General features: G+C 41.3%; 1 protein-coding gene across 1 annotated transcript; it reads right to left on the bottom strand.

Annotated features, from left to right (window-relative positions):
* Nucleotides 1–10,478: 10,478 nt before the first annotated feature.
* LOC147607132 (uncharacterized) lies at nt 10,479–12,165 on the bottom strand. Its single transcript, XM_086791266.1, has 2 exons — nt 11,730–12,165; nt 10,479–11,064 (listed from the first exon to the last, which is right to left on the bottom strand). The coding sequence occupies exons 1-2, from the start codon at nt 12,031–12,033 to the stop codon at nt 11,018–11,020; spliced, it is 351 nt and encodes a 116-aa protein (XP_086647392.1). The 5' UTR covers nt 12,034–12,165; the 3' UTR covers nt 10,479–11,017.
* Nucleotides 12,166–19,935: the final 7,770 nt, after the last annotated feature.

Here is a 19,935-nt window from a genome sequence, read left to right as displayed (position 1 = left end):
TGGTGCGGTGTTGTATCAAGATCATGGAGTCATTGCTTATAAAATCCGCAAACTTAATGACAAAGAGATGGAGATGCATGTGTATGATCAAGAGATGATTGCCATTTTGCACGCAATCAAGAAGTGGCATCACTATCTTTATGGAAGAAAATTCTATGTGCGAAGTGACCATAGGGTTCTTCAATTCTTCCTATCTCAATCAAACCTCTCACCTAAGCAAAGAAAATGGTTGGCTACCCTTCAACAATATGATTTCGAGATCACATATACGAAGGGAAAGAATAATGTGGTGGCCGATTCACTCTCTAGAATGTGAGCATGTTCTCTATCGGCCATCACGAAAGTGCATAATGATTGGGTTGAGGAGATTCAAGAGGAATATATGCTCGATGATGAGGCTTCATAAATAGTGCATAAATAGTGCAAAAATTACAACATGGTGTTTGTGATGATTTATCTCATTTTCCATTGCACGATGGTCTCCTCTATTATGAGAAAAGAGTGTATCTTGTATCCCACTCATCCTTCAAGAAAAAGGTCATAGATGAGATGCATTCTACTCCCATGGCGGGACATCTGGGTTTGTTCAAAACCTATGATGCCATAAGGAAGAGTTTCCATTGGAAAGGCCTATGGAGGGAAGTCAAAGAAATGTTGCTAAGTGTATGCCTTGTCAACTCAACAAGGATCCCACACACAAGCCCGGTGGTTTACTTCAACCTTTACCCATTCTTAAGGGTAAATGGATGCATATTGCTATGGATTTCATTACCGACTTGCCTTCTACCAAGAAGGGATGGGATAGCATCTATGTGGTGGTTGACCGATTAACAAAAACTACCCATTTTGTACCAATAAAAGTGAGACACTCGGCATCTATGGTGGCACACCAATTCATGGAAAATGTGTTCAAATTGCATGGTATGTCCTAGCAAATAGTGAGTGATTGAGATGTGAAGTTTATGGGCACATTTTGTCATACATTATTTGATAGCATGGGCACTAAGTTGACTTCTAGAACAACGTCCTATCACCCGAAAACTGATGGTCAAACCGAAAGGGTCAATAAGTGGCTTGAGACTTACTTGAAGCATTATTGCTATGAAACGCAACATGCATGGGATGCTTGGTTGCATTTGGCAGAGTTTACCTACAATAGCACCTATCATAATAGTATTGGAATGTCACCTTTTGAGGCTATGTATGGCTATAAGGTGCATGTACCAATTGTAGCATTCAAGCAAGAGAATGCGAATCCACATGCAAGGGAAGAAGTGGAAAGAATGCAAACTCTTTTGCAAACATGCAAAGTGAACATCAAGAAGTCTCAAGAGAAGATGAAGCATTATGAAGATGCACATCGAAGGCCATTGGAATTCAAAGAAGAAGACTTCGTGTGCTTGAGGATACCTAAGACGGTTATTATGGACCATACAAAGTATTGAGGAGAGCTGGTGAAGTGGCTGGCTTATCAATTGCTACTTCCATCTACTACAAGAATACATGATGTCTTTCACGTATCACATTTGAATGCATATGTTGGGTGCTCTTTTGAATAGCTTTGGCAAAGAAGTGTGAACTGATTCATGTTGATGGTTTTGCAAACCATCCATGCTATGGTTCTACTTTGAGCATGTTTCGAGGACGAAACATATTTGGGTGGGGATGGTTTGTAATGAAGCGGTGGACACATAATTGTGGACATGACTTGTACATATGAGGCCAAGGGCCAAGTATAAGTGTACTGGACCAAAGGGCCAATTGTAATTGAGAACCATAGGCTCGTGGACAAAAGGCCAAGTAGAGGTGGACACTAATAAGTGTGTGAAAAGGGGCTATGATATATAGGCCAATGTGAATAGCTAATCACAATTAACTCATACTTATTAATTTTACAAGCTAATCAGCTTTCATGGCAATCTTGCCCTTCTCCCTACTCATGGATGGTGCTCCTACACCCATGTCACTCCATGCTTTGAGTGGCCATAGCTAGTTCTTTGCAAAGTAACCCAGTAAATTCAACGTAGGTGACTAAGTTCACTTGAGAATTAGGATCAAAGTATCCTAAGATGTCGTTAATGGATTTTGGCCTATGCATGTCATCATTGAGATGAACAGAGAGTTAAGAGTTGCCCCTCAGTTAGTATATGCATAATAGGTTCCATGTTTCATAACCTTCACCTCATATTGGTCATCACACAAGCATCCTCATACACCCCATCTTTATCTAATACATCTTTGGACCTTTGATGATGATGAATGTCACATGCATCACTCGTATATATGTGCCAAGGGCTATACAAGGTAGATTAGGGAGGTTATAGGATTAGAAGAAAATAGTAAGCCCTCATCAAAAAGGACTGAGGTTGAGTGAATGGTGATGTTATATTAAGGTGTACACAAGTTCGATTAGATGCACACCAATGAGGGGTCAACAATATCCAAAGGCACAAGTCTAGGACAATGAGCAAAGTTGGGCCAATCAAAAGAGGTGTCATCCATGTCCTATCACATGCATGGAAGCCTTGTTATAGTGATCCATAGCCCTAAGCCTAATTAAGAACATGATGCTAATTTAAATGTGATTAAGACAGGAGAGAGAAGAGAGAGAGATTGGTATCATGGTTTTCTTTGTATTATATGGTACAAAAAGGTGGATGAATATATGTACATTACTGAGCCCTAGGTGACCCCAACGGGGGTGACCCTTGGCCTTTCACATGACTTCAACCGATAACTATGATATAGAATGAATAAATGAATTGAGGTCGATGACTAAATTATGACTTCACGCTCATATAAGGTGTTGAGGTCCAGGTCAACTTGTTGCCCCTTTGTTGTTGGCCATTGCCTAGGCCTTAGCCGCTTGTTGCCTGGGCATCACTACTCGTTGCCAACAGCAAGCTGCTAGCTGCCGCGACAAGGTGCCAAGCCCTCATGTTGATGATGATGTGCTGCTGCTGCTAATGATGCTCCTGATACAGATGCTAACACTGATGGTAATGAAGATGATGATGCTACTGATGGTGACCTAAATATTGTCTTAACTGATGATTAATCAAGAATTAAGGTTGTTCATGCTAGAGATTAGCCATGGCACAAGCATGCACGTGATATCCCCTCCTACTAAACTTGATGACGGGGTGGGCACTCAGTCATCCTTCCTCCCTGGACCGCTGACTTTGACATTTACCTGTTGCTACTCTAATTGACTTTCAGTTTGACCGATATTTTTTTTGGAACACCTTCCACTCTTGATCTCCACTTCCTTGCGGTATGTAAAAGACTTGATTAAGATCATTCTCAATTCTAAGCCCTTAGAAAACCAAGGAATATCCAAATAGACTTACCGGCACAAGACAAGGAAGATGTAGCAAAATCTGGTTTTCGATGGCTTTACCAACTCCCATTAGCAGTGGAATCGGAATAAGCCAAGCGCAAATGACTTTTGAGTCACAAAGCTTATTATCTCCTTGGCTTTGTCTACCAAGAAAGCAACCCAACGGATGCGGCCGATGTCCTCCATCATCAAATCCAAGGAGTGTGCAGCACATGGTGTCCAAACAATGTGTGGATATGTGGACTCTAATGTGACACCCATAGACTTGCAATTGCTTGCATTATCTGTGACCACTTGCACGACATTCTGTGGCCCAACCTCCTCGATGGCCTCATGTATGTGTCTCCATATTGTTTCTCCTATAGTTGAAAAAAAACATTATTAGTAAAAGAAGCAACTTGTTACTTGTTGCTAGTACTTACAAGTTACAACTTACAACGTACCTATGATCCGAACTCCACGGCTAGAGACATCAATTGACCTCAAGAAGGTCGTGCCAGTGCAACAAGAGACCAAGATGTTCAACAAATGCTGCTTACGGACATCTTTCCAACCATCAGAAATTAAGGTACATCCATACAGCGCGCAGGAAGACCTAAGTCCCTCTAACTGATCATGCACCATATTAATCTGTCTAGTCAGCCTTGTGGTACGAAGTGCCTCTGAACCTGTTGGAGTAATGGGCGCTCTTGCAGACAGCTGCTGCGGCGCTGATGGCATTCACAAAGCGTTTGTATGCTCGTGTACAAGCAATGTTGAATGCCAAGATGCATTGATAGAACATACGCTCCTCAGTAATCTCAACCTGCTTTTTCAAACTTGGAGTCCAACTATCATGCAATGTATTGGGACGTGATACTGCACGTGACCTCTTCCGTGGTGCTAGACCCTCTTGTGTGGCAGGAGCCTCTCCCCGAAAAGGCCCACTATGCATAGATGAAACATGAGCATCAATATGAGTGGTGCTAGCACATGGTGTACTCGTGCTTGCACCACCAGTCTCTCTTGTACCTCCCAACGGGGCAACACTCTGGCTGGCCTCCTCCTCTCGCTGCTCTCCTGGTGCTCCAACATTATGGTCAACCTCTTGTGAAGTAGGGTCTAGAAGTCTTGTCTTCTCTCTCTGAACAATTGCATCAAGCGCAGCCTGTGTAATGGGGGGCTGAAGACGACCTATGATCGCCATATATCGATTGTGATCCCCACCATGCGCTATGACGATGTGCTCAAGGACTCCAACACATGCCTTGAACATGTGTCACACCACCAGACATCACTTGCCCACAATAAATGCAGACCGCCTTCCTAGAACTCGAACGGTTGTATTTTTGGATGACAACCGTATTGAGCCATGGGTCCCTTGCAGCTAAAGATCTCCCTCTAGTTGAGCCCGAGGCTGCTCCACTCCAAACCATGGTGCCAAAAGAGCTGAAAGTATACACATCAACAGTTCAATAATCAATCAATCAAAATTTGATTTAGGGCTTTTCCAATTTGGGCCCAAATCTGAAATTTTAGGATTTTGCATCAATTTGGGGGTCCAAATTGAGATTTCCCAAATTGGACAAAACCCCTAGATTTGGGCATCGAATTGAATGCCCATTTCAGAAATGGGCATTCAATTCGATGCCCAAATTTGGGGGTTCTTGGAGAAATTGATATAAATGAGAAAAACCCCCAAATTTGGGCATGAATTGACTACCCATTTTTGCAATTTCAAAAATTTGGGCATTCAATTCGATGCCCAAATTTGGGGATTCTCCTCCAAATTTGGGCATCGAATTGAATGTCCATTTTTGAAATTTTCAAAATTGCCCATTTTTTATGCCCATTTTTGAAATTTCAAAAATGGGTACAGGATTTCAATTTTTGCAAAATAGGAAAAGGGTAGAGGGAGAAGTTTTTTTTTTATTTCAATTTTTGAAAAAAAAAGAATCATGAGAGAGAGAGAGAGAGAGAGAGAGAGACTGTGTCGAAGAGAGGGAGAGAGAGAGTGCCAAAGAGAGAGAAGAGAGTCGAAGAGAGAGAGAGAGAGAGAGAGAGAGAGAGAGAGAGAGAGAGAGAGAGCGAGCGAGCGCTCATCGCATTGTCGAAGAGAGAGAGAGAGAGAGAGAGAGAGAGAGAGAGAGAGAGAGAGAGAGGGGGGGGGAGAGAGAGAGGGCTACGGTACCTTGCCCGGGTGCAGACATCGAGGAGAGAAGGCAAAGTTACAAACGTACGATTCACGGCGCCCTCAAGAAAGATGCGAAACCTTCATTTTTTGTAAAAAAAATTTCTAGGCTACACGTCATGAAACGTTCATCGTTTCACATCACGGATGAAACGTTTCGGTCGCATTTCATGTTTCAGGCAAAGTGAAACGCGTTTCGCGGGCAGTGACCCTGGTCTAGATCCACCATTTGGGTCTGGAGGATGTGGACTTGTCACATGCACACCCGTGCCATGGTTAATCTCCAGCATGAACAGCCTTAATTCTTGATTAATCATTAGTTAAGATAGCAGTTAGGTCACCATCAGTAGCATCATCATCTTCATTACATCAGTGTTAGCATCAGTATTAGGAGCATCATCAACAGCAGCAGCACATCATCAGCATGAGGGTTGGACCCTGTCGGTAGGCGGTTGTTGTCGGCAGCCCAGCAGTGATGCCCTAAGGCCTAGGCAATGGCCAATAGCAAAGGGGCATGCAAAAGAATAAGCGCAGCATTAAATAAAAGAAAAGCATGAATATTTGTCTAGCATCCTGCCCGACAACAGGGTAGCAAGCCGACCTGGACCTTAGCACCATATATAAGCATGGAGTCATAATTTAGTCATCGACCTCAGTTCATTCATTCATTCATTCATTCATTCATTCTATATCATAGTTATCAGTTGAAGTCATAAGAAAGGCCAAGAGTTACCCCCTTTGGGTCGTCTGGCCTAGGGCTCGGTCATGTACGTACATTCAGACACCTTTTTGAACCATATAATACAAAGAAAACCCTGACACCAATCTCTCTCTCTTCTCTCTCCTGTGTCTTAATCATGTTTAAATTAGCATCGTGCAAGCTAGTGAAGTGCAAGGATGCAAGCACTGCGACGTATGGTAGTTGACCAAGAGTGGATCTAGTGGCCTGAGTCTACCACGCCTGCTGCCATATGCATCCAGAACACCATCTTCGACAATGAGTTCTGGACAGAGGCTGATGGATTACAGTGTGCATAAAGGCATGTGGTGTCTATGTGCGACTCTGATGGTGAGGGAGCCACCATGGGACTCTTTTAGTCCACGACTATTAGCCCTGATGGGTATTACTTAAATATATTTGGACGATTCAAGAATCAATATTCATAATTTAATCATGTTTCATAAATAAATCATAATGATTAAAATTTGAAATGCTTGTTTATGACATGGCATGTCGCATGTGTAGGATTCCTCTCATGCTGAGAATCTTTGAAAGGAGATGGTCTTTGTTCCGTCAGCCTATTCATTGTGTTGCACACATCCTGCATGGAAAAGTGATAGCCAAAGGTCTGATCGTGTTCTTTTGATTGCATGGAATTTGTATATTGAGAAGGTTTATCCTGATGGGGCCATGCAAAATCAGCTTGAGGAAGACCTCTTAGAGTACAAAGGCAATAGGAGTAACTTCTCTCGCCAGATTGCACATGATCCGGAGAACTAGGCGTTGCCCATCTCTTGGTGAAAAAAGTTTGGTGGATTGAACCCCACATTGCAAACATTAACCTTGCGAGCTCTTTCGCAAGAGGTGAGCTCATCAAGCGCTAAGAGACTGTGGAGCATTATGGGTGATATCCACACAAAGGACCAAAACAAGTATAGTTTATTTGTAATTTCTAATATGCATATTATATAAATTTATAATATAGACAACATTATGTCTGTGTTGAATATTCGAACTCCTAGCGTATTTTAAACATAATTTCAGATTGAACACAAGTCAAGTTGATAAGTTGGCTTATGTTAATGCAAACCTCCGAGTGTTGAAGAGAGCTGGAGGTTTAGACACTCTGGGAGCAGTGAGCTGGACAGTGCAGCAAGACGATTACAGAAAGATTGATGTGAGACTTATTGATGTGTCACAACTACAACCCAGGATAGCCGAGGATGATGTCTACGACTTCATTTACAAGAACATGATGAGATTTACGTGTCAGACACGCTCTTCCTCACGCCATGTAGCCCGTGCTCATGAGGAGGCATCCATTGAAAAGACATCTACAACAGGAGCTCACCGAAACATGGATCCTTTACCCTCCAGACTTACTCCCACTCCCTTTGAGTGTAAGAGCGATGATAGTGACTACGCTAGGAGAGCCTAGAGGCTAGGAATTTATTTATGTCTTTTTTGATGTAATATGTATTGCACTTTCTTTTTTGGACTCCAATAATGCCGAGTTAACTATTACATTTCTTATTTAATCGTGCATGCCCATTGCCACTAAAATTCTAAATCATGTTAAAACTTTTAAGTTGTTAGAAATCTTGATCTTGTGACTTGCAATGATTCAATGAATTATGGTCATGTGACATGTCACATGACCTCATGAGACATGTCGCATGCTTTTTTTCAATGTTACATGTATGACTAAGTATGAGGAAATCACTGTCCATAGATGCAATCAATAATGTATTGTAGACAGTAGACTTGTAGTTTTAAATTCTGTTTGGCAATTACCGATTGGTTATATGATTTTGGTACTTTTGTTTTCTTGATTATACGCTATTATAATAATTAAGTTTGAACTTTGAAGGCCCAAATCTGAAATTTTAGATTTGGCTCCGCACATTGGAGAGGAAATTGCACTTCCTCTGTCCAATTGAAAGCCTAAATCTAAAATTTCAGATTTGGTCCCCCAACCTTCGGAAGTTCAGATTTTATGTATATAAGCATTTCGGTCCATCGTTTCACTGGCCACCTCCCGGTGTTGAAATGTTTCATTCCAAAATGAATCGTTTCAGCAACGTTTCGTTTTAGCAGTGAAACGTTTTGCGATGACCTTGATCCAGACCAATGCCAGACTTGGCTGGGGAAGCCTGAGAAGGCTGGTACGAACGTGTAGGCAGAAGATGGCAGCTGAGCAAGTTTCCGAGTGATTATTGGGCTATAGTTGGGGACACCTCAATTAACTATGTGAATCAGTCCTAAGGTATAAGGTACACCTTAATATTAGGCATTTTTAGGAGTGACCAACAGGAGAAAGAATACAGACCTGCTCTCTTTGCCACTACATAAGCAGAAATGGAGATCATTGCAAGCGGTATCTCACTTCTCTGCAGCATTCAGGGCACAAGCCCTGAAACATTCAAGATAGGATCTGCAGACCTTGTTGAGGTCCTGAACACCGGCATCAGCATTAGCACATGGACAGAGATCAGGAGATTACCTTCTAGCGTTATTCTTTGTACTTGAAGAAACAGTTGTATCACCTTTGTACATAAATATACACTAGGGAGTATATACAGTGTGTTGTGCTTGTGTTTCTTATTTTACTGCACTCCTCTATCTCTGGAGAAACCCTTGCACATAGACACAACCATATCACAGTGTGGGACACTGACTAGCCACAGGTGGAAATGCAGGACACTACCAAGACGAGGTGAAAAAAGAAAATTTAGCAATCAAGACTCAAAACCAGCTTAGGGATAACATTTGAAGCAAAAATAAGCAATGACAGATTTGGGACAGGTTTGGATGGCCTTGGTACATCCCTGGGGAGTTCACAACAGCCTGCCCAAAAGAACCAAATAAGGGGCTTGGGCCATGGGTGTACAGTTTGAAAGGGAGGTTACGATGACTCCTGGTTGAGAAGGCCAACCAGAATAAGGGAGAGAGAAAGGATAATAGAAAGGGAGTAAAACAAATCGGCACTTTAATAGACCATGCTAAGATAAATCACTTCCACCACAAGAATATCTAACCTGAACCTGCAATGGGTCCACTACCCTGCTTAGCTTTTGGAGGGATGGTACATCTTTGTTGCACCCTGCTGATGGCTGCAATCTGGTGATGTAAGCACATAGCAACATACACAGTGCATATGGATGTGAATGCACATGACATGAATCTGAGTGTTATGAGTTTCATCTAGATTCAGGCATCCTCCAATCTTAACTACCTCACTAGAGGCAGCTCACTTTGGGATCAACGTTTCAACACTTCCAATCCACACCAACAATTCTACCCTTTCAATCCAGAGATGTACATACTTGTTCTATGTTTGCAATACTCAGCTATAAGCAATCCTTTCAGAGCGACAAATGGTCTTAATTGTAGCATATCTGCATGATTGTCATCATTAACTAGAGAAAGAAGCATCGAAAACATCATAATTTGAGTAAAATGCTCATAAGTCGATTGTTTGGACCAGTCAGCCCACAAGTGACCTCCTTGATAGTAATATCCCTAGCCCCTCTCGATGTCGAAAAAAGTTGCTACTTCTCACCCCTTTGCCACTACTACACATGTCCCATGCATCGCTCCTCATCACCAAACTTAGCAATGCACATGGTGTCTGCTCCCAGATCAGCCCAGTAATGAAGATATGACCGATTCCCGAGTCTATAGCATGTTGAAAAGACTGAGCATGCAAAAAGGGAAAAGAAAACCCAATAAACATGACTCACAAACAATAGCACAACAACTTTGAAACTGCATGTTGTCTTCTCCATCTGCAACGTTTTCTCCCCTTTGCATTCAAGGGTATTTCTGACTAGAGGACCGATTGACAAATATAAATACATAATACTATTTTTTCCCTATGAAAGTTTGAAGCATTTTCACTCCAATCTAGGGTGCTTCCACTCTATCCAACAATCTGCTGTACACCTATGTTTCATTTACCTCTTAACTTAAAGCCGTCATGGCGTGTATGCCTATTCCAATCTTATGCTTCCACACTCTCTCTTTCTCTCCCCTTGTAAGTGAAAGCAAACACTAGGCTGAGCTCTGCCTGCTTTCAAATGTCTAAAGAAACAAAACTCTACAAGAAAGGAGCAAAATAACCCCCAAGAATTATCCACTTATGATGCATCTACACAATAGAAGCCCATAGCAGAGAAAATAAGACCTAGTCCTGTCATTCCATTCAGCACCATGCCTCCCAAAAAACATCAAACTTCCCACAAAAAAAAAAAAAAACAGCATCTCATTTATTGGTGTGTTGTGCATCACATCAACACCCATACACATAATGCAAGTAAGAGCTTTTCTGAAATCAGAACACTCTCCAACATTTACTAGCATCCATCTTAAAACCTAGTCAAGGGTATGTAAGTACAGTGCCCAAGGTTGCCATGTGAGCCGTACACATAATGCAAATAAGAGCTTTTCTGAAATCAGAACACTCTCCAACATTTACTAGCATCCATCTTAAAACCTAGTCAAGGGTATGTAAGTACAGTATGCCCAAGGTTGCCATGTGAGTACATAAAGTACCTCAAAAGCATAAAATGCAACATTGCTTAATACATACTGATAACCAGGTAACAACTCCCAAGGATTTAAAGGATCATATCCCAAGTGACATAATGCTCTATGGTGCAATTATGTTGTAACTGATGTAAAATCTGCAAAAGTTGTGGATGTCAAAAGAAACCTCATGTGCAATATGTCTTCACAGACCAAAAATAGGCCAACCTTACAAGGGTGACTGCACCACGCAGAGATCTCAAACCATGAAGCCCTTTCCTTCTGTCTGAGGAGCTGAAGGTGAATCTATAACATTAAAAAAACAAATCTTGAAAAAGAGACCTTCTATCGAGACAGATGCTAAATGAAAAAGTTTCAAATTGTGCAAGGCTTTGCAAAAGCTTCAACAAAAGCTAGGGTTTGTTTTTGCCAAACAAGATGCAAAATGGACAAGCTTCAAAGTAAGCTAAGACTTGCCAAACAAACATGCTTCATAGCAAGCTCAGATGCAAAATACGCAGGCTACAAAGCAAACAAGAGTTTATAGACGCTTCAAGCGTGCAACTAACGGAGACCTCCCTGTCAAAACAAGCTAAAATTCAAACGGAAAAAAAAATTATAATGTCAAACAAATGCAAAATGTACAAACATTGGGGGCTCAGAGCAGGCTAGGGTTTGCAGAAGCTCTAGAGTAATCTGGGAATATGACACAAGCTAGTCGGGAAATCTACATGCTAGTTTGTTACAGAGGTATTAATACAGAGTTTGCAACGAAATTACACAAAATCTAAATCCCCGAGGTTTTAGGGTTAAACAGAAGCTAAGGTCTTAAGAGAGGGTTTTTCTCATCATTCAATGGCATATGGTTTGGAGTGACGCACAAAAGCTTTTAAAAAGCAAAGAATTTGGTTCCAAAGAAGCTAGGGTTTTAATATTTCACAACACGTTTGCAGAAAAAAGTTAGGACATGCCTTTGATTGTTGTCTGAGGAACAGAAGGTGGCTGGGAGGCGTCGAAGACGATGTCCGTGACGGTGCCGAGGGTCTGCTTGAGCTCCTCATTCTCCGTCTTGAGGGACATGTAGTGCTCCTGCAGCTGATCGAAGCGGCGCTTGTGGTCGAGCATGGACATACTGAGAAAGAGGCAGGAGGTCGCCAGCATCACCACGGCCAGCCCTTGCTTGTTGTTGGACGCGTTGCGCGCCAAGAGCCGGAAGAAGCTCGGGGGCTTCGGCCGCTCGTTGAGCTGAAGTACATCAGACGGCGGTGGATCCATTCTGCACAATCCTCTCCCAAGCTATGTATTCTGCATGTCTTCTATATGTGACCCGAGAGAAGGGGCGGCGTTTTCTGGCGGAGAAGTGAGAGAGAGAGAGAGAGAGGAGCTGTGTATGTGAGAGAGCGAGTGTGTGTGAGAGAGTCATCCCTAAGGGCATGGTCATGCGCAACCACAGCGTCAAGTCCACGTGGGAGAGGAGTCTTTGAGGCTACCCACATGGAAGACGTGCAATGAGACCCTGACGTCAGCAGCCTAAGGGCATGGTCATGCGCAACCACAGCGTCAAGTCCACGTGGGGGGGAATCACCCCTAAGGGCATGGTCATGTGCAACCACAACGTCTAAGTCCACGTGGGAGAGGAGTCTTTGAGGCTACCCACATGGAAGAGGGAGCTCCGTTCAATGAGACCCTGATGTCAGCAGCTTGTCTAGCTCCGTTCAAGAGAGAGAGAAGAGAGAGAGAGTTTTTCTGATGTGGTGCTTGCTGATTTGCAGCCGGAGGAGTTTCCATCGACCTAAAGATCTTAAGCCATGGCACTTCAGTTCGGCTAATGCAACAACGTCCGGCCTGCCCACCCCTTTCCGTTAAAAATCCTCATGTGCGAAAGATACTCCGTCCAACAAGTTTACTTGTCATCACCGTAGTAAGTTTACCTATCATCAGCGTAGAAAGTTTACTACAAAATCAATTGTATCGTAATTCAAAGGGAGTGTAAGAATAAAACAACAAGATCCACCCACTAAAGAGATCTTAACCACGTCTGGAAGTTAGTAAAGAAAATGAATGCGAGGACTACGTGTAGCATCCATGTACAAAGAATACTATAAAGGAGAACCATTTTTTGACTTGCGCCGAGACTACAAAGGAAACCCAGCAATATGCTGCACAAAAAGTACTACATCCATGTAAACAATTTACATATGTTCAGTGTGACAAATTGCTATTAGGGCATGCAGTTGCATACGAGAGTCGTCGTTTGCATGATGCTGAGCTTCATATGGATATCTATGAGAAAGAGCTCTTGGCTGTAATTCATTTAAAGATAAAACATTATCTTCTTGGGGCTGAATTTGTAGTCAAGACAGATCATCAAAGCTTGAGATACTTTCTATCTCAAACAAAGCTTTCAGAGAAGCAGATGAGAATGGCAAACTTTCTTTCCATGTTTCATTTTCAGATTGTACATACTCAAGGAAAGAAAAATGTGGTAGCCGATGCATTATCTAGGAGACCTTATGTAGCTACAGTCTCAGTGGCCTCTCATGGGGACTTATCTGCTATGCGAGATTTGTATCATTCGGATGCTGATTTTTGCCATATATGGACTGATTTGATGGGTGGTCATTCACATGCCTCTTATGTTATCAACGAGGGTTATCTTATGAAGGATAATTGCCTATGTGTCGTGAAGGATTTGCATCCAAAGGTTATGGAGAAATGTCACGCTCCACCTTATGCTGGTCATAGAGGTATCATGCCTACTACACGCATGATTGAGAGATATTTCTTTTGGCCAAGCATGCGTAAAGACATTGAGGCTTATGTGCGTGCATGTATTACTTGCCAAAAGGTGAAATTTGATAGGCAAAAACCTCCAGGTTTGCTTCAGCCATTGCCTATTCCCTCGCAACCTTGGGAAAGTATTACTATGGATTTTATTATGGATTTGCCTAGATCCCAGCATGGGAATGATGCTATTTGGACCATTGTGGGTGGACAGGTTTAGCAAGCAAGCTCATTTCTTGCCCGTCAAGAAAACCATTAAAGTTGATCATATAGTAAAGCTTTTTCTTGCTAATATTTTCAAGCATCATGGTATGCCTAAATCCATTGTTGGGGATAGAGATCCCAAGACTACCAACCTCTTTTGGAGGGCTTTATTTGATAACATGGGTACTAAACTTGAGTTTTCATCAGCTTATCATCCCCAAACGGATGGCCAAAGTGAAGCTGCAAATTCAGCCGTGTTGGATTTATTGAAGTGTTATGTGGCAGATCCCGCGGGCGGGGGGCAGGGGGACACGACACCGGCGTGTGAGGCCACGGCTCCGCGGGCGGGGGCCGGGGGGGCACGACACCGGGGTGTGAGGCCACAGCTCCGCGAGGGCCGGGGGGCACGGCACCGGGGGGTGTGAGGCCACGGCTCCACGGCGGCGGGGGCCGAGGGGACACGGCACCGAGGTGCTTCGGGCACGGCTCCGCGGGGGCCGAAACCATTGTGTCACTGATCACAATTCTCAAAATCTCTAGTTGAATCCTTATTTCCATCGGTGTACTTATGGCATCATTGGCAACCAGAACGCTCACCACCTGTTCACTCAGGGGCCTTTTCCATAGTTCCTAGCTCATAGTGACCGGCAATATATTCACATAACAAAATGGAATCTCCGTGGAAGATCAACAAGATCAACCAACAGATCCATATAAAAGAGTCATGGACTCATCCGTTGAGGACCAGCAAGGTCAATCAACCAGATCCACACCCAAATTCAGAAAACAACTCTTACTCCTTGTTCCAATATCTTCCCCGACGTACTTGTGGGTATCTTCGGCGACCCAGAGCCCGAGCACCGTATGGTCAGCACCCTCAAGGATCCTTCGCAGGTCACCTAGCACTTCACTCATAGGCCGCTTCCTTGGTCCCTCATCCACTGTACCGGAAGCTCACCATTTTAATCAAACCGAGGCTGGTCAAGGCCTCGGCCGACCTTGCTACGCGAGACGTCCTCCATTGACTCTCCGTCACAGCAGTTGCAACTTTAACAAATAGATCTCCACGACCTCATTCACAAGACGGTCAAAATGCTACCCGAGCATTCTTGACATAAAACAGTCATTTAAAAACAGATTTCACATACAATTACAGTCCCAACAGTATTTCCATCTTTTCTCAATCACTCCACATTCTTACATATTAGTCCCCATCTTTTCTCATCTTACCACAATTTTACTTCATCGATCCCTATCACATCACATCATTCCCACATTAATTCACATCCAATCACATCATCCACATGTCAATCCACATCATCCACACATCAGTCCACATCATCCACATCAATCCACATCATCCATACATTCATTCACATCAATCCACATCAATCCACATCATCCATACATTCATTCACATCAATCCACATCATCTATACATCCATCCATATCAACCCACATCATCTATACATCCATCCACATCAACCCTCATCATCCATACATTCATCCACATCAACCCACATTATTCATACCTTCATCTACATCAATCCACATGTCAATCCACATTATTCATACATTCATCTACATCAATCCACATTCATTTCATAAGCATTCCCCATTTTCACATCTTTTTCTATTTCATCACTTATTTCTTCATTTATCCTCATCAGATCTCATCTACTTGCATCTACCCATACATCTCATCACTTCTCATACATTAACATATATTCAGTTTACATTGCATCTTATCACATCCACTTCACATCACATTTCATTCATTCATATCTCGATTCACATGCTAACACATTCATTCACGTTCCTTATCGTTCATTCACATCCCGATTCACATCACATCACATCCATTCACATCCCTTATCATTCATTCACATCCCGATTCATGTGTTATCATATTCATTCACATCCCTTATCATTCATATCTATCCAATTTACATCACATCTCATTGCCTCTATTCTCGTTCGTATCCATCACATTCACATTCACATATATTCTTCCACATACATCCACATCCATACCATCCATGTGCGTAGCGTAAGAGAGATCACACCTAAGGGCATGGTCATCCCATGCAACCCTCACCTTTTCAATGGCGTCAAGCCCCGCTTCTAGGCACATACCTTGACCACTTCTAAGCACTCACAGTATAGACCAGCCTTTGTTCGCTTTAACCTAGAGCTAATTCAACTAGTAAAAAAACCGTCTCAAATTTAGGGGAGAAGGAAAATCACTTTCCAAGAAATAGTTATAACCTGTTTGTTCAAATTCTTGTATATTCTCTTCAATCCATAGTAAGAAGAATTGACACAAGGTTTAGCAAAAAAATTTCCCAAACACTACGATAACATGATGGGTCCCAATAAGTTTACCCAACTACCTACTCCCTTTTAATGCAATTTGAAATTCAAATTTGTAACCTTCAAGGATCTTTGCTAGCATGCATTTATCTCCCTATTGGTTAACTACTAGTGGCATGACCTGTCTCCGTGCATAAAAACACAGACTCGTCCTCATGGGAAGAGGCCTTATATTTGAAGCCCATTTTGGGCCTCATGGTCCTCAACTTGACAACCTATATATATATATATGAACACGCCATGCTTGCCATATATATCAGAGCTTCTAAAACATTTACTTTTCTTTGAATAAGCATCACACTTGGCAAACGTATACATATAGCATTCCAACCCAGTGTAGTGGTGACAATCAAACACACATGAGCAAACCATTAAAACAACCTTCGAGCAACTAGATTATCTCTCCTTGGAAGCATATACTTCTTATCTCCATCTATCCAAAATATATATATAAGATAATAACATTAGCTATTACAAGATATAATTTTCAAGAATAAAAAAGCTGAAAGAAAACCTTACAAAACTCATTTGGTGGATCAATATTTGAGACGAATGGCGTTTGAATAGGCTTGTAAATAGGAAATCAAAAAATTTCGTAATGTCCAATGCATGTGCACTAAAAATCTAACTTATTAGGCTTTTCATAGTCTACAAACATTACATGTACATGAAGCTAATCCGCAATCTTAGATTGTAAATTCCAAGGAGCCCAAAGATCTTGTTGTAAGCGTCTGGACCATACAAACCTATTAATAATCTAGGTTCCAAAAAATAAGAATATTTTCAATTTCAAACAAAATATATTACTAATAATTTATATTTACAATTAAACGTAAAAACTACATAAAAAACAAGTTTTTATATCGTAATACACATGTGCACTCTAATAGTTTGATCATTAGAGATGTTGTTGCTTGTCTACAATTGAGCCATGAAGATTAAATAGATTATGGTAAACAATGATAACTATATTATAGCGAACGTTGAGACTAATACGTTCAATATCTTGTCCATCGCCATAAATAAATGAAAATGATATCTTTGCCACATCCATCCTATGTAACATTACCCACGATATCAAATACGACACTACACTTCACTAATCATTTACGCAAGATTTTAAGTTCAGTCTCTCTCTCTCTCTCTCTCTCTCTCTCTCTCTCTCTCTCTCTCTCTCTCTCTCTATGGGACGTTAAGTATTTCAAACCAAGCAAGAAAAATTAATAATGCCACTATAAATGAAAGAAAGTCAAAAGAAAAACATTCTTATCCAAATGTTAGAAAAACAAAGAAGAACTCATCATTCCCCCCTACAGCCATCTAAAAATTTTGAATCACTCCTTGAGCAATAGATGGGGCACTCCATACTTATGGATCTGCATGGTGGCTTACCTCAATGTCAACCATTTATTCCACACAATGTAAGTATATTTATATATATCAATTCAATATTACTGGCAATGGAAACGCCAGTGTAGGAGATAAATTGAAGGAATTTTGCCATCCAACTCCTATTTAACTTCAAGTCTTTGCATGAAAATAAAATAATTGTCATTCTAAAAGAAACATCAATCAACTTGAAAGCATGCACACTTAGTGAAAGACAACATAGATTGCACATGTCACATCTCTGCTGTGAACACTCTCCTTCCAAATGCTTACTTGATTAATACAAAGATATTTATGAATGTAGTCTCTAGCATTTATGGGCTCCTGTATCAATAGCTCGTTCTATACCTTCTGGACATAGATTACATTTATATTCTTCTGGATGTCGTTTGCAATACATCTTTACATTTACATTCTTCTGGTCCACGATATCTTTTACACACACTTTCACTACATCTGATGATCTAACACGTGACATAGCAACATACAATTATCCATGTGTGAATACTTGTGTGGCCAAATAAAGTCCCAACACACTCTATGAGCTAGCCTCACATGAAATTGTCTCCTTCTCATGTCAATAGGCAATTGAAGCATAGATGGTATGAATGTTATCCTAGGAATGAAGACCCTGTCTCCAATGTTTGTACCTGTAATAATTTATACTTCTATCACCTTTAAGTGAAATTGCTTGCATATTAGTCTGGTACCGTTACAAAGTACCCACCGAGGATCCAAATTGCGAAGCAGCATGATAGGAGCATTCATCTTTAAAAGCAAGCGCGGTGAGGAGGGTAACCACCACCCAGGTTCAAACTATTCAAGTACTCAACTGCATACAATATTATGCCACTCTCAAAAGAAACAACCGAATCTGCACTGAGGTATTCTCTTTCAAGAGACCAGGTAATGAAGTCAAGGCTAGTTCATTAATCTCATCCACCTCTTGATTTCGTGGTGTAGGAATAGCGTGGTCTTTGAAGAAGCATGCATAATCCTCCACTCTTTAAAGATCTTTGTACACCTATTCTACCAAACTGAGCAGGGAGTTCGCATCATGGATCAACATTCGTGGTGGAATTACCAATCTACCTTGATTGTTTGGATGGTCTTTAAAGAAGCATGCATAATCCTCCACGCTTTAAAGATCTTTGTACACCCATTCTACCAAACTTAGCAGGGAGTTCCCATGGATCAACATTCATGGTGGAATTACTACTCTACCTTGATTGTTTAGATGGTCTATAGAGCCATCCCTAATTTGTAAAGTCCATTTGACAAATTCTAGTTCTGTACAATCATAACCACTCTGAATGACCCACATGTTTTGGTTGAGCTTTATAACATTCACATATCTCCAAATATATGATTGTCACAACATTGCATCAACAATATCCTCATGTGATCCCTTTGCAACAACAAGTAAGATTTGCCTAAAGTCACCACCAAAGAGCATAATTTTTCCACCAAACACTATATCACTTTGCATAATATCTTTTAATGTCCTGTCTAATGCTTCATATGCATTCTTATGCATCATTGTAGCCTCATCCCAAATGATCAGTCTTGCAAGCTTTAACATCTCGGCAATGGGCTATTACCTTTAATACTACATGTGCTAGAAGCATTCAGAACAAATGGAATTTTGGAACATGAGTGTGCAGTGCGTCCATTTGAAAGTAACAATGTAGCTATTCCAGAATATGCACATGCTAAAGCAACTTGATTCTCTCCACGTAATCGAGATAGCAAGGCATTATAAAGATTAATCCACCTGTCCCATGATGAAAAAAACACCACCATTGTTCAAATTAATGGCCTCAAGGATGGTATAAAATGCTCTTGATTGACAACTATTAAGACTCCTTTCCATGGAAAGAGCCAAATCAGCCTATTGAATAGCATCGAACATCACCTCTTCCATCAATAAACCATTGTTGAAATAAGCAACAATTGATCTATCAGGAAGAGACAACCCTTCAAAATCATGTAGATGTTTTCTATAAGCCATGGAAAAAATCATCTCAAAGTTTGGTAAAGAGTTTGTTCCAAAGCTATCCAAGAGATATAGGCTCAGAAAAAACCATAATAGTGACAAAAAGTTGACGCAGTTGGAATCCTGTTTTCTAAAATGCAACTTCTTGAAGACACATATACCACTCAACATTACTCTCCAGCATTCCTCTCGCTTCACATGTAGCTTTAAAACAGGGACACAAATGTCCATTCACTGTTTGTACTTCATCAAAAGATTTGCAACCTTTACACATTGTGAGTAACATGCATAGATAGTATTGCTCACCTGCACTTGGGCTAACATTATACATATGTCTAATTATATTTTCCCTTTTTCTTTTAGTCCATGATCGAAGAGTTGTATTGCACACCCACTTGCGAGGAAAATCAACACATAGCATGCTATTTGCA

The sequence above is a fragment of the Cibotium barometz genome, chromosome 56 (genome assembly GCF_041138505.1).
Source record: "Cibotium barometz isolate CiBa-2024 chromosome 56, ASM4113850v1, whole genome shotgun sequence".
In the NCBI taxonomy this organism is placed as follows: domain Eukaryota; kingdom Viridiplantae; phylum Streptophyta; class Polypodiopsida; order Cyatheales; family Cibotiaceae; genus Cibotium; species Cibotium barometz.
The sequence above is the reverse complement of the archived record's forward strand: the minus strand, read 5'-3'. Positions and strand labels throughout refer to the sequence as shown.